Source organism: Lampetra fluviatilis, chromosome 13 (genome assembly GCF_964198595.1).
Source record: "Lampetra fluviatilis chromosome 13, kcLamFluv1.1, whole genome shotgun sequence".
NCBI lineage: Eukaryota > Metazoa > Chordata > Hyperoartia > Petromyzontiformes > Petromyzontidae > Lampetra > Lampetra fluviatilis.
This window is the reverse complement of record NC_136287.1, coordinates 12758888-12785374: the sequence shown is the minus strand read 5'-3', so window position 1 is coordinate 12785374 and position 26487 is coordinate 12758888. Positions and strand designations below refer to the sequence as shown.

Here is a 26487-nt window from a genome sequence, read left to right as displayed (position 1 = left end):
CGACCCTCCAGTCACTTTGTTTATCGCATGTGGAGAGCGCCTTTATCGGTGTCCCTTACACAAAGTTGTTACGATTCAAACGCACCATCGTCAACGGGGAAAGGGCCCTCTGCGGCTAACATGAATTGAATTGCAGAGGACCTGGCTGGGACAGAGCTCTCCTGGAGAAGCGAATCAACCTTCTCAACGACATGCTGTCCTCGCACCAAAAGAAGATCCGAGACCTGGTGGCCCAGGTAGGCCACGAGCAGCGTGCAAATCAATAAAAGCTACCGAATTTCTGGGAGGCTCAACCGAGAGCGCGCGACGAGATGTCATCCCCGCCCACTTTTACATAACCACGCCCACAAAATCGCTACTAGCCCCGCCCAACTTCCCGAAGGTGGCCCCCATCCGCTGCTGCTCATAAGACCCCACCTACCCTTCTGCCAACCCCACCCACTGCTTGGCTAGCGCCCCCCGCCCGCCACCCCCCAACCTTTGCCCATAACGTGAGTTGAGCACGAGGCCAGAAAATGTTAAACCAGGGCAAAATCCTGATTTTCAAAAATGCTTTGGGGCAACTGGGACAGGCGGTCTAATAAACAGGGCTATCGTGGTGGCCAAAACAGAACGTCTGGTAGGCATTCAAAGTAAAATTGCGTGCGGGGAAAGGTGGGCATTAGTCGTTCGCGAATAGAGGCTTGTTTCATCCACTGACCCCACGGGAGATCTTAGGGGCCTTGCCACCACACAGCCAATGGAATATACTCTTCATCGTGACCACCTTCACATACAGAGGACACTAGCCCTGATGTCATGAGTCCTTCTCTAAGTCCACGTGTGTGAATGTGAACCCACGTTTCTTTTGGTGTGTCCGGCTTCTTGCCTCAGATGGAGGGGATGAGGTCGAAACTAGGCGAGGAGAAGATGACAAATCATCAACTGACGACGGAGATCTCGCAGCTGAAGTATGAGGTCAGACAACGCTCGAACGCGACGGATGCAATGTCACAATTGAAATTAGGGATTATATTACATTGTTGTTACTGTGACGTGTCAGTGCGCAGCTGTTATTCGGCACTTTGTAGATGATATCAGCATGGCTTTTTTACTCAGTGATACAGTTAAATGCTGTGGCTGACAGTCCTTTCAAAAGGCAGCCAGTCTGTGTTATTGGAGACGTAAATTTGTTTTGCCGTGATTGGGATTCATCAGCATGCCGCAACACAGCGATGTACTACCACTGAAAGGCCACGGATTCAAATGGGCGATGACTGATTAAATATATGGCTGTGTGGGTAGCATCACTCTACAAAATAGTAATGCAAAGTGGGTATGTGGACTTCCTGACATGTAGTCGATATAATGATTCATTCCCTTTGCTATTCATCACAATTGATGTTAAGGAGAACTCACTTGAACCTCGTGCCAGTAATTTTGCATATATTGTTTTACGTTACGTTAAAACGCTAAAAGATAGGGAAAGTCAACACTTTGGATAATCAGGGTCTATCAGGAATAAGATAGACTATCGTAAAAAATAAATTAATAACAAAGGCAAGAACACTCTCGTATGCATGCAATGCATTTTATTTTATAAATGTTACAAATATATATACATTGAATAATTCCGAACTTAAGAGATTCGAATTTATAGGGACTCCTCTACCTACAAATGAGTTCGGTTCCAGAGATCTGTTCGTAAGTCGATTTGTTCGTAGGTCCAACTTTACTCCAAACATATATCGTAAACACGGGGAATGGCTATAAAAGTTGTATAATCTCCTGTAGATGTAGATGCCACTGGTTCTTCACGTTCTGCAGATGTAGATGCCACCACCGCCATCTGTTGCGTGACGGTTGAACTTATGCCTCTCGGTCTGAACAGGCAGCTGGACATACGGACAGGTTTGTTTATATCTCTGAATGTTCGTAAGTCGAATGTTCGTAAGCAGAGGAGTCGCTTTACTTAGGCAAATGTAACACGAGTTTCTGCTCCTCAGATCCACGAGATGAAGTTTCTGGTGGAGTTTCTGGAGTCTGAGCGTGAGCTGGAAAAGAGCAAATTGGCCACAGGGTTTGTTGTTTATTCCCCCCCCCCTCATATAATATGTTCGTGCTTTAACTACGCACACGCCGATTGTCAAAAGCAGAGGGACTTGTTGTTTGGGCCAGACAGTCCAATACTCTGTGCATCCCACATCGTCATCGTCATCATCGTCGTCATTATCATCGTCATTATCATCGTCATTGTCGTCATCCTGAACTCGTCCTGGGCCTCCCCTAGGTCGACTCAGCCTCAAATGAGTATCTCGTGCGGTGTGTAAACATTGCCACTAGGGAGCCAAAGGGGGCCGGGCGTGGTGTTGGCCACCCACCCCCTCGTGTGCCACCGGCCTTCATAGGTGCTTGCTAACAGCACTTGCCCCAACAGTCTGTGAAGGCTATACGGGGTATCTTTGTCTCTTGTCAGTTGAACCTGGGGGCACTTGTCAACGCTGTGCCGCTCTCTGCCCAGGTGGGATGGCGTAGAGAGCAACAGCGGGCATGCGACGCCAGTCGTTCCACCTCTCCCAGATGTCGCTGCCACGCCACCCACAGCCGCCGTTCCGAGCCTGCCCGGCCTGCCCAGCCAACCCAGCCTGCCCGGCCTGCCCGGCCTGCCCGGCCAACCCGGCCTGCCCAGCCTGCCCGGCCTGCCCAGCCTGCCCAGCCTGCCCGGCCTGCCCTTCACGGAGGAGGCCATCGAGGAGCCCATCGTGGAGCTGAGCGTGGCGCCCGACGTGAGGATGGGAAGTGAGCAGGCCCTGGAGGTGGACGGCGATGCCCTCTCCTCCAGCAAATCTGTTCAAACTGACCACACGGAGCCCGTCCTCGTGATCTGCAAGGAGGTATGGTCGAGGTAGTGTCAGGCCCCCAAAAGAGTCCAAGCGGTTTGGGGTGTTACCAAGGGCTTGATGTCATCAGACGAACATAACACTGGGATGAGCTTTCATTTTTTTGGACGTGCCTGTATTTGTGCCTGGCCCCACAAGCCAACCCCACTTACACGCATCCATCCACCCACGTGCCCACCCACCCACGCACACACCCACCCACCGACGTGCATGCGCCACGTCCCGTACGGTGACTAGATGTGCCGGCCTCTTCCGCAGGAGCTGGACTGGGACGTTTCCCCGCTGGATTTCTTATTCGACCACTGCGAGCGGGAGAGCGACCTGCTGATGGAACGGATCCAGCGCCTCGACTCCTTTGTGCGCGTGCACATGGCGAGCAGCCGCTGAGAACGACCGAGAGAGCGCGGCCCCTTTGTGGTTGTTGGTGGTGCCCAAGGGTACCGCGGGTAGCTACGGCTAAACCAGGACTTAAGCCCTCCGCACCGCCTCACCCCACACACCGCGTTGTGCCTGTTTATTCGCTCGCATCATTCAAACGCAGCCTCTGCAGGAAAACATCTCTGAGCCAGAACCGGCGAGAGCGGCGCAAGGTCACGGGTGCTGTTGTCCCCCCCCGTACTTCCAATTGGCACGGTTGGCTACGTACGGCGCGAAAGAAGTTCAACATAAATACACAAACATAACACTGATGTCAAGTCCATCGCCTTGCGTTCTCTTGTGTTTCAGAGATTGATATTCACATACACACATTTCACTTACCAATAATTTTTTAGTATATACTTTAAACAAAAAATCCACCCCCACAAATGTATTTCAGCACTCCCCCAAACATGTTTTCTCCCACCGTCTGTGATGTGACCCTCCCCCCCCCAAGAGTCGTGCACACACACAGACACCCGCTGGATGTACGCGCGTACACGCCGGTGCAGATGCAACTTTTAAAATTGTTGTATACCCACTAATCCTGTTTGATTAGAAAGTAGCTTGCAGAGCTCCACCCTTACCTTTGATCTTAAACGTTTCAGTTCTCAAGCGTCTTTAATGAAATGCTGGCTTTTCCATCTCTCCACTATGCGCTTAGGCTTTCAGCTGCGGTGCAACGTGAGTGTTGAAAGTTTGCTACTTAAAGAAAAACGTACTAAATATTATTTTTGCAGATGTTGACAATAATAGACATGCAAAATAATAAGTGATGCAAAATGCCAATATTAACATTAACGCCCGTGCGTGCATGCCGCTGTATGCATGCAGTTGCTAAGGAGTTGAAGTATTAACAATGCTTTGTTTTAAACTTCCGATTATTGTTGGCCGATAACAGCATGCGTGTTTGTGTGCGTGCCAAGAGTAGTTGATTGGGTTACATGCTAAGGGTATTACGTAAGATTATAATTGGTATGATTTGGATTTTGCAATTAGAGAAATTATTATGCATCGTTGTTAATTTACAATGAAACACGAGCATGACAAATGAATGGCACCTCTTATAGCATGCATATCGAATATTATTAGATTTTAAAAAAGTGCACATTTGTATTGTCAATTGTTGAATAAAACACTTCATAAGATGTAACAATTCGTAATTGTTTATTTTATTTTATTATAAATATTGTATACATAGTTACGGGGGGGTCATCTGATGGCGCAAAGGTCAGCACGCTGCACTACGAACCCCGGAGTTCGATTCCTGGCCACACCTCATGACAGTGGGGAGATAAATCCTAATCAGTCCTGGGTCCTTCCTCCTTTGAACCTGCACTGACCGGCACGGTGAAGTATGGTCAAACAACGCCCATGACTGGCATGCCAACTCTGCCCAGATCCAGGGGTCAAGGTGACCTGAAATAACTTCATGAAACTCTCTTTGGTAAAAAATAATAAAAAAAATCGGCGACGTGTCCTGCCCAAGCGCACTAACTTTTCTCATTCAAAACGTAACATTCCTTAATGTCCACTATCCTAGCTTTAAATACATACCGGGACCACTCTTGGAAGGCAGCTGGTAACTTTTGGAACGAGGGGCACCTCTGTACCAGTTATTGCCTTGAGGCAGCTTTGTTCCAAACTCCAAGCGTCGTCAAAGTTTTAACGCACTTCCAACGGTTGCAAGCCGCTGTGGGAGTCATTTGAAAGTGTCTGTACGTAAAAGACATTTCATACACTTGCGCAGTGTTCTTCATTGCAAGGCCCGCGGGCCAACTGGCTGCTGCCAAACCCCCAATGGGTTTCAAATATGTGGCGGTCCTCACGATGATGATGTCTTATCGGTGAAAGTGCCCCTCCAATGTGAAAATTAGTGAAGAACAATTTTAGTGTTGCCGGGTTCAAGTCCGCAGTCTCGAGTAACTACAGATGTTTATGCATGGAGAACAATCGTCCAAGGGTGCGTGTTTCACGTGGTTATTTTATTGATAAATGATAAAAACGACGATTTCAAAACCAGAACGGTTTGCGGCTTCCACTAGGCCCTCGTGGTGTCGAGGCTGCCTCTGAAGCAGGAGAACTAGGTTCGAATTAGTAAAATGTTCGAATTTTAAAAGATTGACGATGTAGTGACGTTACTTCAAACGTCACGTCAATGCACGTGATTACGTCACGCTCAATATGAATCGGTTTAAAAAAAAGTTGTCAGACTTTTACACAAATCAGATACCGCCAGAGAAAGTCACTACACCACGTGGCGTCCTGTGACGTCACCACCATTCCGTTGCTGAGCGGGGAGCACGTGGGGCTGCCAGCCATGGAGTCGAGGGTTCAAATCCATGTTCGTTTTTTACTTTATATATATTTCATCAATTTGAATAATTACTATGAAGTTAACATTTAAATAATTATTTTTGTAAATGATTTTAGTACATTTGAAATAAAAATATGATAAACAACGACGATTTAATAACGGGAACATTCTAGAATTGAAGTTTTCGTGACTGCAAGGATACATATACTCTTTGGTTTTTTCGGTAAAGTCACGTAGGTAAAAAATTTAATAAATTAAAAATGAAAACAACTAAATAAAATCTTAATTTTGGAGCTTTCGTGACTGCAGGAATTATTATTTGGTTCTTTCGGTTAAGTCACGTCTAAAGATAAAATAATAAATTAAAATAATGGCATATTACGACGTTTCGATTGCAACACAAGCAATCATCATCAGGCATAAAAGAAATAGCAACAAAAATCTAATGTCTGTCTATAGTTTTCTAGTTAGATTTTTGTTGCTATTTCTTTTATGCCTGATGATGATTGCTTGTGTTGCAATCGAAACGTCGTAATATGCCATTATTTTAATTTATTATTTTATCTTTAGACGTGACTTAACCGAAAGAACCAAAGAATAACTAAATAAAATCACGACGTTTCGGGCGGAACACAAGCGTCCGTCTTCAGGTTCAGGTTTGGGACAACGTAGCGAAAGCACAACCGCTTAAGTGTGTCTAAGAGATGTCTAAGAGATATCTAAGATATCTCTTGTGTTGCGCCTGAAACGTCGTGATTTAATTTAGTTGTTTCAATTATTTATTTATTTTTTACCTACGTGACTTTACCGAAAAAAACAAAAAGAACGGGAACATTCCCAATGGCAGGTGCCTGCACAGATACAAATGTGAAGGAGACCCTGAGCACTCATGGCTAGAGGGGTGCAGGAGGATGCGGAATCAATCCGTGGTGACCTGGGCCATAGGTGAAAGAGTCCTGGGACGTGAAAACAACTTTTTTTTAGGATAAAAAAAACTTTCAAACCACAAGGGGGCGCTGTTTCATCGCCAGGTGCGCAGTTGTATTAAATTGCCGATTGAAAGTGTAATTTAATTGAAGATAAACGCACTTAAACCGGGGTTTCAACGTAACCAGAACTGTTGGTTTTATACAAATGCAGTACTATCTGCCCCTACAACTCAAAAAGTAACGTGGAAACGGTAAATGGAAAAAAAGTTTGCTGGAAATTGGCATTAAAAAACTGTTTTCACGACAAAAACTGTTATTTTAACACTCAAATTCGACCAAAAACATGCTTTATCTTGAAAAAAAACAAGTGTGTAATATTACCAAATAATGCAATTGTAGTTGTTAAAACCATTTAAAGGCACACAACAGTAATCAGTGGTAAAGTCAAATAACCCCAACGACCCCGCACATTGTGAAGCCCTAAGAAGTATCACTGCCAAAAATGTCACCCATGATGCACATTTTCTTTTTAAGACAGTGTTAAAAAACGTGTTTGATGACCTATTTATGATTATTTCCGCTAATGTAATTTGATGGTCACTGAAGTCAATCTAGAAGCCTCTAAAATGTACAAGCCAACCAATCTCTGGAGACGCAAACCAGCAACCCCTCATTTATGCTCAGATTGTTGGAATTTTCACCCGATTTGGACAGAATTACCATTCCTCCATGATGATCATTTGTGAGATTTAAAAAGCGATTGAAACCCCATTCAGATGCTCCATGACCATCACACACATTGTTTGTTGATATAACATACACACATAAAATATGATACAAAGTTAAGCAGATGACAGTGTGCAGGTGGAGTCATTTGAGTATGTGGAATGTGCTGGCAAGTAGCTTCATCATCAGTGCTTTTTCACAGAGACCCATAGACTCACAGAGAGATCCAGACTCACACAGAGGCCTATAGACTCACAGAGAGATCCACACTCACACAGATGCCCATATACTCACGGAGAGACCCACACTCAAACAGAGGCCCATATACTCACAGAGACCCACACTCACACAGAGGCCCATAGACTCACAGAGAGATCCACACTCACACAGAGACTCATAGACTCACGGAGAGACCCACACTCACACAGAGGCCCATAGACTCACAGAGAGATCCACACTCACACAGAGACCCATAGACTCACAGAGAGATCCACACTCACACAGATGCCCATATACTCACGGAGAGACCCACACTCACACAGAGGCCCATATACTCACGGAGAGATCCACACTCACACAGAGGCCCATATACTCACGGAGAGACCCACACTCACACAGAGGCCCATATACTCACAGAGACACCCACACTCACACAGAGGCCCATAGACTCACAGAGAGATCCACACTCACACAGAGACTCATATACTCACGGAGAGACCCACACTCACACAGAGGCCCATAGAATCACAGAGAGACCCACACGTAGCTTCCCAGGAGAACCGGTCTGGTGGGAAAACCAGCACCGGTGCAGCATCACTGCCTTTGTGCTTCAATGATCAATTAGTCCACCTGGGCGTGACACTGTAAACCCCGAGGTAAACTGTGTTGTCTTCTCAATGTTGAGCATTGAATCGCCACTGCTAAAAACAAACACAGGCTTACTTAGGAACGAAGACCAGCCTTAACATGTTAACAATGATAACAAAACCATCATCTCGTATTATAGTTGTCATAGCCAGACAAAAATCAAGAGGTTAGTATATCTCAAGAGCGCTCCAGGAACTCCACGTTTATGGATGGGGTTGCTGAAATCTGGACCTCTAAATCTGGCAGGAAAAGGCAGGCCATGAGAAAACCATTGTAATAGCCTCCCACTCTGCCGGAATAGCTCTGTGGTATCAGCTATTGCACTTTCCCTGAAACAAACTCGGCTGTCTTAGCCAGTAGTCGGCAGGCTGGGCAGCATCTGGGGAAAGCCATATCATATACAAATGGTATATTGAAGCAACATGCAATGCCTAAAGTCTCTTAATATCCGACTTTTAAAAGAAAAATTCGCACGTATATTGTATCTCGGATACATCTTCAAGGTGCGTAAAATAAAAGGACAAAAAACTAAGATTTCAAAAGTCTCGTACGTTGGAGAAGCTCTTCCCACAAATTTCACGCTCGAAATGAAATTAGAGGAATGCCAGACAGATGCTTTGCATCGTCGCTCGCACATCGCGGATGCGGTCGCTCTGAGAGAGAGAGAGTCGTGTGGCGGTGTGCTTAGAGCCCTCCTGGCCTACTCGGAGCCTGCAGGTAACGCGGGTGCTCTTGCCGACCACCTGCACTCGTCCGGGTTTTAAAGATGCGTTTGCCCACAACGTGACCTGCTGGTGCTCACCTCGCGCTCCGCTCATGAGGTTTTGCTGTACAGTCTGAATGATGCGGGCTTGGTGAGTAGGTTTGACGAAGCTAAAGTTGTTCGCTCGAGTCACCTGTCGGCTTCATATTAATCAGAGCACTGCTACCGTTGCAATAAATGCCACTTTGAAATAAAACCTGGACCATGAATCATCTGATCGACCATTCAAAAGTTTGCATATTATACAGGGCATCCATAAAGGTATCGTTAATTACTAAATAATTATTGTTTTGTATTATTATTATGAATGAAAACGAAGTTTAAATGTCGGCATCATTTGTTATACACTTGTGTTTTTTTTTGTTACCACCAGGTGTGAGATTGAAAGCTGGAGTGATCTTCAACAGCAACACGAGAGATGCATTCGGGAACAATCATAGTCGGAACAATCACAAAGGGAACATTCACAAAAGGAGCATTCACAATGGGAACAAGCACAATGGGAACAATCACAACTGGAATAATACCAATCTGAACAATCACTTAAGGGAACAATCACAATGAGAACAATAACAATTGGAACAATAACAATGGGATCAATAACAACGGGAACAATCACAATGGGAACAATCACAACTGGAACAATAACAATCTGAACAATCACATGGGAACAATAACAATGGGAACAATAACAATGGGAACAATCACAATGGGAACAATCACAATCGGCAACACACATGGGGGATCTCTCCCAGCCTCAAAGCCACGTGCGTCACCAACACCACAACGCCTATGTCAAGGTTTGAAGGGTTGAGACTCGTACGATAAAATGTGCATACGAGCAAGCGTGTGTATGTGTAGTCTACCGACTTCAAGCTGCCTAATAACACTTCTTTGATAATGGATGACACCTCGATGGACACTCTATATACATAGCCAGTCAAGCAGCCAGCCTACATCGACTAAAAAATCATCTAGTCCGCGGCACGACCACAGACCATCCCCTCCCGTCTCACGCTGCCACGAAGCAACCTCTTGTCTTGCACGGCTGCCATAGCGGCAATGGCAGTGACTGCTCGCCGCATCTGGCCCTCTTGAAGGTTTCCCTCTCTGCTGCCGCTGCTGACTCTGGGCACTTTACCGCTCGGCTTGGCCGCGTGGTTTTTCCCTGGCGCAGAATGGCGCGGTAACGGATCATGTGGTTGCTCGATTCTGCGCGCTAACTCCACAGTGTGTCACATCGCGGTCTGTCGCGGGGGGAGGTGGTTGTGGCATGGTGGAGGGTGACTGCGATGCTCGTGAAGGGTGAACGAGGAGGAGCTTCGTCGTCGTCAGTCAGTCGTTGCGCTCGGTCTCCTTGCTGCCAGGTCCAGGCTGGGCCCTGCTGGCTCTCAGCTTTTTCAGCCTTGCCAGGGGCGAGTCGCCGTTCTCGCTCGACGACTCCACACTCCACTGCCTCCTGCGGACACAAATTGCGCGGCGCCACGAGACATTTCATTGCATTCGCTGCTCGCTGCTACACCAGGTGAGATTTATTTTTCTCCGGGAAACATCCATAGTCATCCAAGACAATGGGTCTTTCTCCGAGACCACAAGTGAGCCTTTGCCACGATGCCGTTTCGCATGTTGCGCGGCTTCCCTGGAGTAGATGCCACTTCGCTCTCACCTCACACACATCAGTGCCGCTTTATTTGGGTTAGATCGCGCAAATATACATGTCGTTAAACCCGCCACCACCCGACACAGCCAATTTGTAAAATTTGTCACGTAAACAAAACGTGCCAATTCGTTACTAGTTCAGTAAACCCACAACATTTACGATTGGAGCATGATGTTTCGCCGGTAAAATTACAACCGGCCTCATCAGGCGGCAGCTACGATTACGGATCATTCGCCCCGTCTTACCAACACAGCATTGGCCACAGGAGCAACACAACACAGTGTTTGCCATTGTGGTGTGAGGCGGATTGTGCGGCCAAGCATCACCTCGTCAACGCTGGGAGATGGGGCTGGTAGGAGGGGATGGACACGTTGGGCGTCGACCTCTCAGTCGTCTTCACCGTGCGGCTCTGCTCTTCCAGCCTCCTCTTCAGCGCGGCATTCTGCAACGAGTCATCGGGGGGCATCGAGCGAGCGCCACATCGGACATACCCCCTGGGCCGGATCTCGTTATTTGTTTGCGAGGACACATTTTTATTTCATGTGCCGCTGGCTTGGACGCATTTTTAACACTTCCTCCAAAAAACGGTTGAGGCGTTTGTTTTGGGTAAGGCCTGTCCATCCATCCTTAACGGGGTGGGGAGGGGGCACTATTAATTATTCTGCTAAGATGATTCAATGCAATTGAACCTGTAGCATAAAGTCGTGTCGCTATTAGGGACTTACCCCGATTGAAAAGCAGCCACATTGATCAAAGGGTTGGCAAAAAACTTGGGGACATAAGCCAGAGCTAAAATGGACACGTTTCAAGAATTCAAACGCAATATTCCCTGATAGCTACGAGTCGGCTTCCATACTGCAAATGTATATATGTACGTTGAACTTCATCCGTGCCGTACGTGGCCAACAGTGCTAATCGGAGGTGCGGGGGGGGGGGGGACAACAAACTAGACACAAAAAGCACAAAAAAGCAAATTAAATACTTCTGGGGACAAACACGATGGTGCGTATGCAAGTTTTGTTTTGGATGCAGATTCACCGATGTGCATGCCGACGTGAATCGATGTTCACCTCAGACTCCAGTGTGGCCACCTTCTGCTGGAGGTTCGAAATCACGGCGTCCTTCTGCTGCAGCTCCCACTGTAAACGCTCCACCTGTCGCAATGCGCACAAAGACGAAGCGACATCGTCGTCGCCCGGGGTCAAACTGAACCCCACCCCCTGCTCTTGGCACCTGACGGGCTCGCAAGTGACGACATCACATTTATCCCCACCTCGATTTTAAGACCGAAGCAGCAGAAAGATCTTGCCACAGTTCTGGCTGTCGCCTGATGATGCTGGTTGTAATTACCGGCGAAACGTCACGGTGCTCGAATAGTAAATCTTGTGGGGTTACTCTCCGACACACAACCGGTGTGCTGTACTGGTAACGGTGAGTTTTGTTTACGTTGCAAGCCTTACTGACTGGCTGTGTCAGGTGGGGTTACACGATTTGCATTTTTCATAATCAAGCTTCTTGGTTCAAGTTCGGGTTTATTTTGTTTATTGACCCAGGTGAGAGGTCTAAGAGACCAGGCTAGAGTCTCATTTGCAAGGGTATCATTATGCCCTTACACAACTGTAGTTACCGATTTAAAACAACATCTAGATTTTTGTTTAACTAAAGTCATAACAAAGCCAGCAACACATCCTAAAAAAAAACCTATTAAAACATTTTTTGTCTGAGCGGCATTTCTCCATATTATTAATACAGTATTATTATAGGTGGTAACTATTCATGGATTACCATATATATTTAGAAAGTCAAATATAAACACGTGAAATACAATGACTGCATTTCTCTCACCTTTTCTAACACACCCTTTATTTTACGATCCTGTGAGATGATGATTCCGTTGAGATGTCGGATTTTTTCGTGCAGGCAGGCCACCTCGCCTTCCAGCTGCTCGTACCTGCGAGAGCGTTCAATCAGAGGGCCGGACTAACTGAAGAGCGAATGCAACGTCAATCATCTCAAGACGAGCAATGGGACGATGGCACTCATCGTGACCTTAAGTGGGGAGGTTTTTGTCACGGATTCTGGACTAACGTGTGGGAAAGCCGTTAGGCGGAGAGTCGAGCAATCGGCGCCATTGCATTCTGACGGTTGGCCAATCAGCATGCAGGGAGTTTGACAGGAGGCCAATTGGGATAGAGGACCTCAAGGACAACTGCATTTGACCCAATTTAGGGCTCTTTAAGTTGAATATTTTCATTGTCATTGTCCCCCAGATTCATCCCGCGTGTGCTGCCGGTGACATGTCACGAGACGGAGAATCAATTCGGAACTCTTAGGCAGCAGCGCGACCCTTCGTGTTAGAGAACAGCCCACGGAAGCAGACATCACAGGGCTACTTCTGAAATTGTTTGGTCAAATTTTAAACGTACGCCTGTTAATAAAACAAAATAAATGTTAGTAAAACGCATAGCATGCCGTCATGATAATGGTGAAGGTGAGGACCATGTGGCATTCGAGGGGAACGGCGATATACCCCGGCGCGATCGCAAAGCGACGCGACGGGAAGCGGCCGAGATGCGCGTCGTTCACGCTACGACCGGTGGGGATGAGCAAGCTGCCGCTATTGGCCAAGCGAGAGTCGGGGAGTTGTTTTACACTTGTGTCAAATACAGACAAATTTGAATTTGGAGATAATGGGGTGAAAGCTTCACGGAAGCAGACAATCGGAGGAATTTGCCGCAACTTGTACCTCGCTTGCCACGTTACGAGCGCTCACCTCTTCTGCTCGCCCTGGCTGCCACTCGGCTGTGCCTGGATGAATGACAGCTCAGACTCCACCTCCTCCTGCCGCCTGAGAAACAGCTCCCTCTCCTGTGAGTACACACGCACGCACAAACAAAGATCCCCCCCCCCGCCCCGCATAGCGTTGACAGACTGTTTTGCGGCAAGTGCTGTTAGCGAGCACTTCTGAAGGCCGGCACTGTGGCACACGAGGGGGTGGGTGGCCAACACCACGCCCGGCCGTCCTTTGTCTCCCCAGTGGCGATGTTTACAAACTGCACCGGGTACTCAATTGAGACTGAGTAGACCTAGGGGAGGCACACACGCACGCAATCGACTCTTTTCTCACTCTGCAACCGGGCCACGCCAGGGCCGTGCCAGGCCAGCCCGCCGAAGATCAAAAAGTGCGAGGCTCTTTTTCCACCGCAGAGGTCTATCCATGCCACCGACATCACAGGCAGTGAACGGGGTCGCGATGGGTGCGTGTGACGTGGTGACGCTGTGTCCCCACAGTGTTGCCGACTGACCGCGTGCACGCAATGAGAAGTACCGTTAGCCTGGACCCTGGCCTGATTAAGGTGTTTTGTGAAGCCAGTGGAGCCACGGTTTGGTTCCGGCTTGACACGGCTAACAGTGGAAAACCATCGGTAACCACGAGGTCCCTGCGCCGGTTTGGCTCCGAATTGCCAGTGCCGTTTTGGCTAGCCAACACTGCATCACGCCCTTTCATATGCGCTTCTGCGGCCGTCTGGAATGCTCTTCCCCACAATATGTGGAAGCCACTGGAGCTATGCACTTTTAAATAACTTCGATACTTTTTGTGTTTACTTTCTTGTCCTTCACCTGGACCTCCGATTAGTATGGTGGCCTACGTACGGTGGTGCGAAAGAAGCTCAATATACACACACGCACAAGTTACCCGAGGTTGGCCATCAAACTCAGCTCGCTGGTTCTAGATTTGGTGTTCATAATGCAATGTGCCTAACCGCAGCAGCGGCGGTTTGGTGACATATATGGGATGAATCGCACGTAGGGAGATTTCACGTACGTCCTGCAGGCCAGAGAGCAGCCTCTCCAGCTCATGGGATCTCCGCTGGCTCTCGGCAAGCGTCCGCTCGGTGTCCTCACGCGCCGCGTCTGCCCGCTGGAGTCGCGCTTCGTACTCCATCTGCCGGGCCTGCGTAGTAGCAGCGGCGCCACCGCCGGGGTTCAGGAGTGGGACACAATTCCCGCGCAGGACTCATCGACGGCACGGGAGAGAGATCGATGCATTGGGGGTTTGGGGGAATCAGCAGCCCCGTGCAAACTCTGAAACTATACCAATGCAGTAGTATTGTAGACATTCAGTAATGGATAATTATGTCTGGCCAGAGTGGAAGAGTAGGCCAAAAATACCCTCTCGAGCGGCTCGCTTCATCGAGTGGGTACCGACCATTCTGCCAGCGGTGGCATTCGCGCGCAATTGCAGTTACATTTGTGGCTTAGAGGAGATTTTGTTGTGTTTTATGAAAAAAATATGCCAAATCTTTATCTGTGATCACACATCCAAGACATTGCGGATATATCTAGATAACTGGGAGGATAACCAGAACGTTGCGAACGTTACGAGGGCCAATGACATCTGATGCCGATGACCTGCCGGGGGCCTTCATCTGCCTTAGATAACAACGCCACATTTGGCCAAGACCACATTAACAGCTGACTGGGGTAAAATCTGAGCCAGCGAGGGCTCAACCGAACGTAACAGCCGGCAGGTGCCCCGTTGCGTGAATCAAGAGTTTACCGTGGTTCTCAAGTTATCAAAAGCACCGAAAAAAAAGCGTCAAAATATTAAAACACTGCACCAGAAATTCGGCCATCTGTGTCCGGTGCTGGTTCTCCTGCTGCGCCAGTTGGGCGTAATATTCCCCGTAGAGGCGGCGCGTAGTCTCCCGGATCACGCTCTCGTTGGCCTCCTGGCACGCTTCCACCTGCCCACCGGCCACACGGAGACAGACGCACCGCACGTAGCCGTGAGGATGATTATTCTTAGATGAATGTTATTAGTGCCCGAAATACCTAGAATTCCATCACTCCAAAAATGTCCCTCCTATCTTTATCACAATCTCATGCTAAAACGATCCATTCTTTATAATAACCTCACGTGCAATACCTTTAGACACGTCTCCTTGTTTGTTTCTATATTAGTCCTACAGTTTTGTAGTTTGTAATGCGATTTATCTGGGGGTAATCAGCCCGATCCAATTTTTGATTTAACGATGATTCACATCCGTGCAACATATTCAATTCCTTACGTGCTGTACTTCACCTTTTTTATTTTAAGTCATTTTGGTGAACCTGGTCACTCTTATAATCGAGACTCATCCTGGTCTCCCGAGGCCTCACCTGGTTTACACAAAAAATGAAACTTAAACTCGAGCGTGGACAAAACGCGACCGCATTTGGCCACTTTGGGCAGCGGGGTTGGCGCTGTGAGAACGCTTTGTAGCTCACAGCAAGAAGCTCCCGGTCAATGTTGCTGATGTGGGAAGTGAATGACAGTGGCCAGAACTTGTTCCAGAACCAGCAGCAGTCGTTTATTATTTAACTTTTGTTAGCATTATTATTATTTTCCAAGAAAGCCTCACCCAATCTCAAGACTCTTTTTCAGGTGGGTCCTGTCAAGTTTTTGCAGTAGGAGGCCCAATGCTGCTGCTGTGTGTAATCTCAATTGAGTAAATTGAAGGTACATTTTCAGCATTGTGACGTTTGGCCAACACTGGTTACTGTTTGTTTATTTTAGCGATGCCAGGAAACGCAACCCGCAGGAGGCGTACCAACACCGCACAGAAATGCACCCCGAATCGAGAATGGAACCCAAGCACAGAAATAATTTTGTTACTTTAAATCATTTTAGTCGTTCACGGTCCAAGCTTCAGAGGCTGCTCTGCCCCCACCAAGGCCGCTCCAGCCTGAATGGGGGCACTGCGCACATTGGCCACGAAGCCCGTCGTAAAAACACCGACCCCGTAGCTCGGAGTTTGACTTCGATGTTTTTTGGGGGAGAGTGGGCAGGGGTTCGCTTTGTCCCTCACATTAGGCATCTCCGGGGTGCACCTAACGAATATAAGTTTCATCTTAATTGAGGTGGGGGGGGGGGGGCGTTGCCTCCTCATGCCCCCCACCACCCCCCACCAAACTCGGCCCATGACCGACCCCCGGTCACGTGCTGCGGGAGCCCTCGAAGTGCCGCTCTCACCTGCAGCTGCAGGGTCTGCCCGCGGCGCTGCGCGCTGCGCAGGTGCCCCTCGCACTCCTGCAGCTCCCGCAAGCGCCGAGCGTTGCTCTCGCTGAGGCTCCTCACCTCCTCCTGCAGTCTGCAGTTGCCCAGGGTGGTGTCCGTGAGCGCTCGCTGAAAAGGAGATGGCGGGGGGGGCACGCATGCCGCGCACGTTTTGCTTACCCCCGTACCTCCGATTAGCACGGCTGGCTACGTACGGTGCGAAAGAAGTACTTGTGCAACGTACATTGATAGAAGGGCGACCCTGTATGTGGTCATCTACATCCATCTCTCTGGATCAGAGGGATGTCGCCACCTCGCTCATGATTGAGAATGAGCTGTGTGCAGGGCGTGTTTCCCCCCATGGTGTCTGTCAATGATCTACGTGAATACGGTTGCCGTGCAGGCACACGACGAAACCAACTGAAAAGCTCAGCAATTGCCTTAAGAACAAGACAGGCAAGGCTGGGCACTAGCAGGGTGCTACTGCCCGCCCAACGTGACAGCTCTACTTCCCCCCCTCCCACGTGACATCTCTACTACCCCCCCTCCCACGTGACATCTCTACTGCCCCCCCTCCCACGTGACATCTCTACTGCCCCCCCTCCCACGTGACAGCTCTACTGCCCCCCCCCCTCCCGCGTGACAGCTCTACTGCCCCCCCTCCCACGTAACATCTCTACTGCCCCCCCTCCCACGTGACATCTCTACTGCCCCCCCTCCCACGTGACATCTCTACTGCCCCCCCTCCCACGTGACAGCTCTACTGCCCCCCCCTCCCACGTGACAACTCTACTGCGCTCCCTCCCACGTGACATCTCTACTGCCCCCCCTCCCACGTGACATCTCTACTGCCCCCCCTCCCACGTGACATCTCTACTGCCGCCCCTCCCACGTGACATCTCTACTGCCCCCCCTCCCACGTGACATCTCTACTGCCCCCCCTCCCACGTGACATCTCTACTGCCCCCCCTCCCACGTGACATCTCTACTGCCCCCCCTCCCACGTGACATCTCTACTGCCGCCCCTCCCACGTGACAACTCTACTGCCCCCCCCTCCCACGTGACATCTCTACTGCCCCCCCTCCCACGTGACATCTCTACTGCCCCCCCTCCCACGTGACAGCTCTACTGCTGCTAGAGAAGGGTGGCCACTGCCATGCTGGCCTCTCCCGCGTGCGGACTGCTGTGTGATCGGACGATGCATGGAAGCACAAAGCTTGAGGAGTGCCGGAGACTCGTGGGCTCTTGCTCCCCACCTGCAGGTCGATGGTGGTCTCCTGCAACGTGGAGTTGATGTTCACGTACTCGTGCATCATCGAGTTCTTCTTTGAAAGCTCCGAGCTGAGATCCCGCTGATGCTCTTGGTTTACCTGGAATGGCGCGAGTCACACACACAGACACACAGACACACATGTACACAAACACAATGATCGTATGTATGTGTGCTGAACTTCTTTCGCACTGTACGTTGCCAACCATGCAAATCGGAGGTGCGGGAGAGGTACAACAAAGTAATCGCAAAAAGTAGTTACAAAGAAATGCGTTTTCATTCCAGATTTAAAAGTGCTTTGCTCCAGCGGCTTCCCAATATCGGGAGGAGCGTTCCAGACGGCCGCGGAAGCGCATCTGAAAGCGCCGTGCGATGCGGAGACCACCGCAGCCAAAAGTCCCCGCCGCTGACGCTACGAGGATGACCCCCGGAGTGTCGCGTGATGGTGCTTCATGCGGTTCATTTGTTGCAAGCACTTTGTGTGTAATGATTTTGCTTTTGCTGAAAATGCAGTACCGTACTGTTTTTTTTACATAAATTAAATGTGTTTTTTTTTCTCAATTGTGTATGTGCAATCGCCACCGTACCTTGAGCTGATGTGATAGTTTGGTGATTTTCTCAGTCATGAGCTCACAATCGCGTGACACGTGTCCCCTTGCTTGTTCAAGCGATGCCCTCGCCTAACAAAAGGACACAGACATAACCCCCCAGCTTAGGAAACCTTGATAAACACGTTTACAAGGATTTTCATTCGTCAGCGTGCATTCACGCGACGAATCACAGCGGTCATTGTCAACCGGCATTCCTCACTCGTGCTTAAAGTGCTTTCGTTTAAAAGTACAACTTAATAATACTGTAAGGACAACACGAAATTATGTTAAAACCAAAATGCAAAACAAACTGCACGTGTCTCTCTCGGTGCACGCATGCCATGTAATGTCCAAGCTCACTCACTAGGTGTCAGTGTGTGTCTTTCAGTTGATTCATTCCTCCCCCAACCGTAGCCATGGAGTCAACATTGGGGGGGACCAAATCTTCCAGGGGGTCTGGGCCCCCCCCAGCCCCCCCCCCCCCCAGAAAAAAAAAATCTAAATTTGAAAACGAATTTCCTGCCTAAAATCTATATTTTTTTTATTAACACATAGGATGGACTTTTTATTTGTTTTATACAATGTCTAATAGTGCTTTGTATTACATTGCTCTGTTTTTTTCTTTTTTTTTACATTTTCTTGTTTCATTGTATGTAATGGCAGAGATTAGGGATTAATAAAGTACAACCATAACCACAATCATATGAACAGAAATCTATTGTATAGCAATATATAGGGGGGGGGACATTTTGATCATATCTCAATATTGGGGGGTATGTGTCTCCCCCAATATATATTATAATTACGGCCTTGGTATACATCATGCTGTGTACACGAGTGCGTGCAGTTTAAACATTTAGAAAACACGCAGTTACGGCAAACGTTGAATGTCTCTCTCTATTCCAACATAGAAATGGGTAGAGGCGCTGCTCGGCAATGTCCTGCTCACACCACCGCTGGTGGAAGGCCCTCTCCACCCAGGTGAGGTCAAGAGAGAGCTCCTCTAAAGGGTAATTGGGCCATAATATTCAACGCTCGTCAGATGTCTTTGGTAGAAGCGGGAGTGTCCACACATTACCCCACAACACGCAAAATCTCCTGATCAGAACATCAGCAGGATTACTGATGAGATGGGGCCATATGATCGCTCCCCTGGTGTTTGTTCATCGTCACAATCCATGGCCAGACAGCCCAGAGGTGTCCACTGCACATTTCGTCGTTTGTTTCCACTTTCCTCTTTGCCTTGTAGTGCCAACGTGCCCAAGTAGTGGCCACATCTTTCTGGCACCAATCTCTCATGTCGTTGTCAAGCAATTCTCTGTTGGGTCTTCCTCTCCGGTTTCTTCTATTTTTTCCAAACAACAACAACACACTTTTAATTGTTTTGTTGTTGGCTCGCTATGACAGGATAATACCAACTCGAGCCAATACCTCCACGTCAATGCCGGATTATCCTCGTAGCAAAAGTAACTACATATGCTACAGGCCCCGCACTTTCAAGGGCCCCGCGCTAAATGCTTTCAAGCTATCAATTCCAGTTCAGTGATTCTGCACTTGTTCTATTACTATAGTACTATACTGCCTTCAACTTTTATGAACGACTTGGTGTTTAAGGTTAGCGATTTGTCGTATTATCTGTCTGTATAGCAAATGAAAAAATACAATTACTTCACTGTGCAAGTTAAAAATGTGTGTTTTCATATTTACGTGTTTTTTTTTATTTAGGGCCCCTTGAAAACATATGCTACAGGCCCCTCACTAGCTTAATTCGGCACTGCTCCACGTACATTTGGCTCGACGGCGAGCACTGGCTGTACGTGTACAGGTAAAGGATGGGGACATCACATGACGCGCCACCTCGTGGTCGTAGCGAGTCTCCGTCCGCAGCGGCGACACTGCCAGACGTGCGCGCATCTGCTGCCCATTCCCGGCACTCGATCCCACGGTCGATCCCACACTCGATCCCACGCTCGATCCCACACTCGATCCCACGGTCGATCCTGCAGCTGCCTCCGGGGCAGCGGCGCACGCCGCAGTCTGTGGGATGAACACGACAGCCACCACTCTACCTGGGCCCCTACAGCTCCGCTCGGTTGCAAATTGTCGATGGGGGGCAATCGCCGCCACGACACACCCCCTGCCCTAGAGAAACTCCCAAAAAATGCTATTTTATGTACATTTACTGGAGAAAATATAATGAACTTTTTGTTTGGGTGGTTATCAATGTAGGGCCCTATTTCGATATCTATGTCACGTGTCGTCAGTGGTGGCGACTCATGAGCCAGGCCCCACGGAGTGGTTGGCACAGTCGGCTACGTACGGTGCGAAAGAAGTTCAACAGACTGTACATACAAGTCAAAATGTGAACGTAAAAAAAGAACCCCATTGCTACACGTGGGGGTCGGTCATGGGAAACAGCCACCTGCTTCCCTCCCCCTTCATCCTTCCCCCCCACACCTCCCCCCGGCTTTTGGTGACCCCCGCACCGATGTATGCACCAAGCGGCCGCCACTCTGCGTAGTAAGTTCTCGTTACCTGGGAGGATGAGGATGCTGCTGCTGCATGGGAGCCCAGGGAGAGCGGGTCCCGGCGGTCACACTCCCCGGGCCGCTGCTCACGCTCAGTAGAGGTGGCTGACTTCTGCGCGTACCCGAACAACGGCGGACCCCCCACCCCCCAAAATCGTTAAATCGTCTCGGCCAAAAAGCGACGGCCGACCATCTCGGCGGTCAATCCAATCGACGAGTCAAAAAGTAACGACGAGCGAGTGTCGAGAGAGAACAAAAAACGCGCTGAGAGAATTGCAACAGGCAGGCGGGGAGTCGGGCGGCGGGGGGTACGAGGCATGGAAAGTGAATTCCTGACGATGGGTGATTGTTGCAGTCCCGGGTGAAACTTCGCCAGGTTTTTTGTGCGCTCAAAAAAAAAATCGAGATAAAAAAACATTTCGTTCGAACAGATTTTTTCGTTTTGTTTGCTGTCCCCCCCGGTACGGTGGGGGACAGCAAACAAAACGGGTACGGGGGGGACACGTACGGTGCGAAAGAAATCCAACGTGCCGTACGTACATGCTCGTGCCGGGTTTTGTGCCGAGCGTTATTTATGAGTTCCCCATTGTTGCTGCTGCTGCTCGTTAGATATTTACAGGCAACTAAAAGAGACGGTGTTTGGTTACATGTCGAGGAGAGCGCTCGCACTTTGTCTTGGAAGTTTGTGAATTTGTTTGACCAATAAATATATCCTGCGGGTGGAAAAGTGCTGAAAAGCTACGAACATGGGTGGGCGTGGTGACTGTGCAAGGCTAGAATGTTTTTTAAACTTGTATACACAACACTGTGCTAAACACAGAGGACGCGTGATATACCGTACAGATACAACAATGGGTTATTTGTGAAACTGCCTTTGGCAGTGGCGCATAAAGCACCAATACTTTAAAAAAATATAACACATGAATCATAACACGGCCCATAAGGGGCAATGGTCATTTTTCATATCACAAAAATAGCTCCGAATAAAAAGAATAGCTATGGGTTGATAATAACAGTCTTTTGTAAATCTATTGCTGGATTAATGCATCGATGACCACCCCACGCCAATTGCATGTATGTATGTTGAATTTCTTTCACACCGTACGTAGCCAACCGTGCTAATCTGAGTTGCGGGGGCATGTTTGACCAGGATACACCATGCTGGTTAGCGTTGGCTGCTGACAAGGCTGCCTCTAATTGGCTTGGATATCATTCGCCACTGATGTTCGCCGTGGCGAGGAATCATAATGAGTCCACTGGGTTTGTCACGCGATGCGGGACTAACCCACCGTGCCACTGCCGGACCCCAACTCGTCTGTTATTGCGCGTGATGGCAGCGATATGTTCAGGGGCTAAGTGCCCACGTCGAGTCCTGCTGCTGGCCACAAGGAGAGGGCTTCAGTAGAGATAATATCCAGGGCTAACCTTGGCTCCTCCCACCCTGAACCAGTATACAGTATATACAAGGACTGTTTTCTTGGAATTTCTCTCACTTGATACAGCTATCGTGCTGTGACGGTTCCACCTGAAGACGGAAGCTTGTGTTGTCTCCGAAACGTCGTGATTTTTATTTTATTTTTATTTTACTTTTATTAATTTTAATTTTTTACCTACGTGACTTTACCGGAAAAACCTAAGAATACTTCAGAAGAGAGTTTGTGTCGTTTTGCTGTCCCTCCTACTCCGTTGAAGAAGCGCAGACGACTACAGTGGGTTTACTGTGCGGTCCATAGTTTGTGTTGCATGGCCACAGTCGGAATGCTGTGGCTTGTGTCTTTAATTTTCCATTCATGAAGGAGGTGATGTAAGCATTGGCCTGATAGCTACGAGTAGTCAGTATAATAATACGTATATTTAGCACACATTTTAGTTCAACGTATTACAATAAAAAAAAACTACGAGGTTTACAGGCAAATTTCCCCGCAAAAATGACATCCAACTTAGTAAGCTATGACGACTCTGACCGTGGCCGTGGTTCCCCTAACCCCCAATGTCCCATAGGCCCTGTAATATAGCAACCGCGGATTTGCCTACCGTGACCTTTTCCAGGAACCTAACCCCTCCGCGGTTGGCGAGGGAATGCTGTGTTTCTTACTCAGCCCGTGGGCTCAGTGTCTGACGACAACGCCGATGAGAGAGTCCAGTTGACAGTCTGAAAACAACACCGCGGCCCGGCTACGCAGCAGCGCGTTGAATACGCAACCACTGTGCGGCATGTGCCCACTGCTGCTCATTCCACGCACACTCCAGCGCTGCGCCGCAAGTCTGAGCTCGAGTACAAGCGAAGCCGGCAAGATCCACACGTGCTTCTCCAAAAAAACCCAGCATCGGTGGGACAATTTTCAAATGCTTTGATAGATTCTAAGTGCAACGAAGGCACAACACTTGACGTGTCTGGACCACAGCTGCGTGCGCGCCGCGCGTTATTGGAATCTGAATGTTTATTTATACTGGAGGAATCCGATGAGCTGTAAAGCTTTTTGTACACAGATGTCCAGTGGGGGCGGGTAATAAAGTTACAACAACAAATAACAGTCGTGCAAAGTACAAGGTAAACAAAGCACCACCCAAGCACATCGAAATAAAACTAATCCATCTCCATCCCACCACGGTAAATAGCGTAAAATAATAATAACAATGCATACCTCTCGAGTGATACATAGGCTCATGTAACTGGTTTGGAGGTTTGGCAGGTCGCTTCTTGGCAATTCGTCTCGAGACGTGTTACGCTTTAATTGCTTCAGTTCAACAGTGAGTTTGATTTAAAAGGGTGTTGGTGTTTGACGACAGACAGCCAACTCAAGCATTGCAGCTATGCCGAACAGCCCAACCCTCAAGGGCATTGCACATACTTTAGCTGCGGACTTCACGGCTCATTTTCGACGTAACAACAATCATGCATGACCTGTCTGGAGCCGCTGTGAAAACATCGGCTTTGGTGTGATTTACATAAAATAGCAGTGCACGTCATTTACTTACGTCACGGACTGTAACGATGTATGGAACGACTTAATGATGTTCACGTGAAGTCTCGTGTACTGCACATTTTCAGAATGTAAATTCTACATATATATCTATTTAGACACATACAAGACAAATAAAGACTGTTGGGGCAAGTTGCTGTTAATGAGCACTCATGAACGCTGGCACGGCACACGAGAGGGTGAGTTGCCAGCACCGTGCCCGGTCGCCTTTGTCACCCCAGTGGCGATGTTTATACACCGCACCAGGAACTCATTTGAGGCTGAGTTGACCTAGGGGAGGGCCCAGGACCGGTTCAGATAATCGTCACTGGTGGTGGTGTTGGCCGTGAGCGGGAATTGAACGCGGGCCGCCGGGTTTGTAAGCGCATCGCGCTAACCGCTACACTACCGCTCCCCACAGACAAATACACAAAATATACACAGACAAATACACAAACATACACACAATGTACAAAAACAAATGACGACGCTAATGGCACGTGACATTTCCACCACTGATTTAGGGCCACCAGCAAAGGCTAGTGCTGCTGTTGCTGCTGCATGTTTATCGGAGCCGGGGAACAACTTGGATTTAGAATTGACTTATAAATAAAGCACTCATGAAGCGGGCGATTCTTACAACGTTACCCCACGTGACACTTTCCGTGCCACAGCACATTTCTCGTGACATAACGTGCCGTGTAATCCAGGTACCAACACAGAAATTCAGTAATTTGGATAATCATCCTTTTTACGAGAATTTACATTTCGATTAATTTTGTTTTCTTTTAACTGCACATCTCAATGTAGGCATGCAGACGAACACAAGTGGCTGGTGTAGTTACTTGGTAAGGCTTGAACTTTGCCCAGGGGAAAGAACTGGATGTCTCCACTTCAACCACTGTGTCTGTAAAATGAGTTACGCAAAAACTCGTTTATAAATCAAAACCATCGTTGACTGTAACTGCCTCGCACGTTTTTGTCTTGGGTGCTTGTGTCTTTGCTATTTTTTGTCGCATTTGTATCGGGATAGCTGCGCCAACATTTATCAATGCGCAGTTATCAGAGTGAGATTATTGTTACTATTATTATGAGAATAAATTATTAAGGGCTATAAAGGCAATTTCATGTAATACAAAACTATGGAAACTTGTTTTTTTTCTTTATTATTCTTCCGTGTGAATGAATTAATTAGTGAATCTAAAGCATGGGGCTCAGTCCTTCACCCGCTGCTAATGTTGGCTCCTCGGGCGTGGCGTTGTAAACGGATGGTTGCAGGTAAAATATAACATTTGAATTAACGTTGTGCTTCACGCTTATTCCTGTGAACTGTTACAAGATAAATATGATTGTCTACATCTTCCTGATTGAGTGCGAGCGTTCTTGAAATGTACTTTGTAAAGAAGACCCACATCTGTCGCCAACTGCACTTATTGATGGCAGGCGTCACAGCCAACAGCATAGCTCTCACACGCACCACACGCACCACGTGGGCTGTGGAATCGAGGTTGTCCGAGACGGAAAAGAGCACTACGGGTTAACGCGCCACACTTGGAGTATTCGTGGGCTACAGAAGTTAAATCACCCTCTCGGTTCGTCTGCCTGGAGCCGAGTTGACTCCGTGATCGAGTCAACTCGTTTCTTTTCTGTGAGACTCCGGTACTGCAACTCACGCGACTCCTGAACCACACCCGTGGATCTTGGCCAAGGCTGCACAGCTGATGCTGCATGCAAGTGGCTATCTTGGGAGAACAAATAGACTGAGGTTGGCAAATGTGTTTATATTGTTGCACTCTTTTAAACCTTTATTTACATTTGCACGAGGCCGCATTCAAATTTACTTCAATTAATTACGTAGCATTTGAGCTGTCAAATACGCTGCGTGAGTAAACACTTACTTATAAACCACGTAATTACGCAATGCATTTGTGGGAGAAGCACAGAGCGAGTGGCATGCACTCCTATGAACATTTGCACAACACCTAGGATTCAACTCACGAGCGAGCGGAGTTGTGTAAACTTCCCCCGCTGGTAATGTGCCACGTGACCTATTCTACCCCCCCCCCCCCCCCCAATTCGTGAGCACATCCTGGTGCCAGTTTGCTGGGAGGATTGAGTTCCACTTGCAGATGGAGACAATCCTCGTTCTGAGCGAGGCGCGGGGATTTCTCCACAGTGGCTGGAGGCCTATGTCGTGTCTCCTGCTGAGACTGGAAGGTCCTCGTGCTGAGCAGAAAGCGGAAGCACCGTGACATTTTGGGAGGCTGTTGAATCCACAAAGCATGATTCGGTGGTGGCGTAACGATTCGCCGGCGGTGGATGGGACCGGCGCACGAATGGCAGCCAGTCAGTGCACGTGGCCAGCGAGAGGTCGAACATCACAGATGAGGCGTCACACAGCAGCGAGAGACGCTGACCCTGTGGGGAGGCCTTTTTCCAGCAGCCGATAGACAAAGCCAAAGTGATCTCTTGTTTAAATGAGCATTGAGGCAGTGCTCATCTTCTCTTTACAGCCCTGAGCCAGTGGTGGAAATTCC

At 48.5% G+C, this 26487-nt stretch overlaps 1 protein-coding gene and 2 long non-coding RNA genes across 3 annotated transcripts; 2 read left to right on the top strand and 1 right to left on the bottom strand.

The window, feature by feature from the left end:
• The first annotated feature begins 147 nt into the window (after positions 1-147).
• LOC144935342 (uncharacterized) lies at positions 148-2042 on the top strand. Its single transcript, XR_013637300.1, has 3 exons — positions 148-236; positions 874-957; positions 1986-2042. It is a non-coding gene; the product is annotated as an uncharacterized LOC144935342 (long non-coding RNA).
• Positions 2043-2770: 728 nt separating this feature from the next.
• LOC144935341 (uncharacterized) lies at positions 2771-3711 on the top strand. The gene is made up of 2 exons (XR_013637299.1): positions 2771-2873; positions 3138-3711. It is a non-coding gene; the product is annotated as an uncharacterized LOC144935341 (long non-coding RNA).
• Positions 3712-9405: 5694 nt separating this feature from the next.
• LOC144935340 (myocardial zonula adherens protein-like) lies at positions 9406-21100 on the bottom strand. Its single transcript, XM_078861904.1, has 12 exons — positions 20995-21100; positions 20317-20496; positions 18457-18549; positions 17856-17969; positions 16575-16727; positions 15181-15306; positions 14385-14513; positions 13332-13426; positions 12404-12509; positions 11629-11712; positions 10885-11000; positions 9406-10357 (listed from the first exon to the last, which is right to left on the bottom strand). Exons 2-12 carry the CDS (start codon positions 20371-20373, stop codon positions 10234-10236), a joined length of 1197 nt encoding a protein of 398 aa, XP_078718030.1. The 5' UTR covers positions 20374-20496; positions 20995-21100; the 3' UTR covers positions 9406-10233.
• Between the last annotated feature and the right edge of the window lie 5387 nt (positions 21101-26487).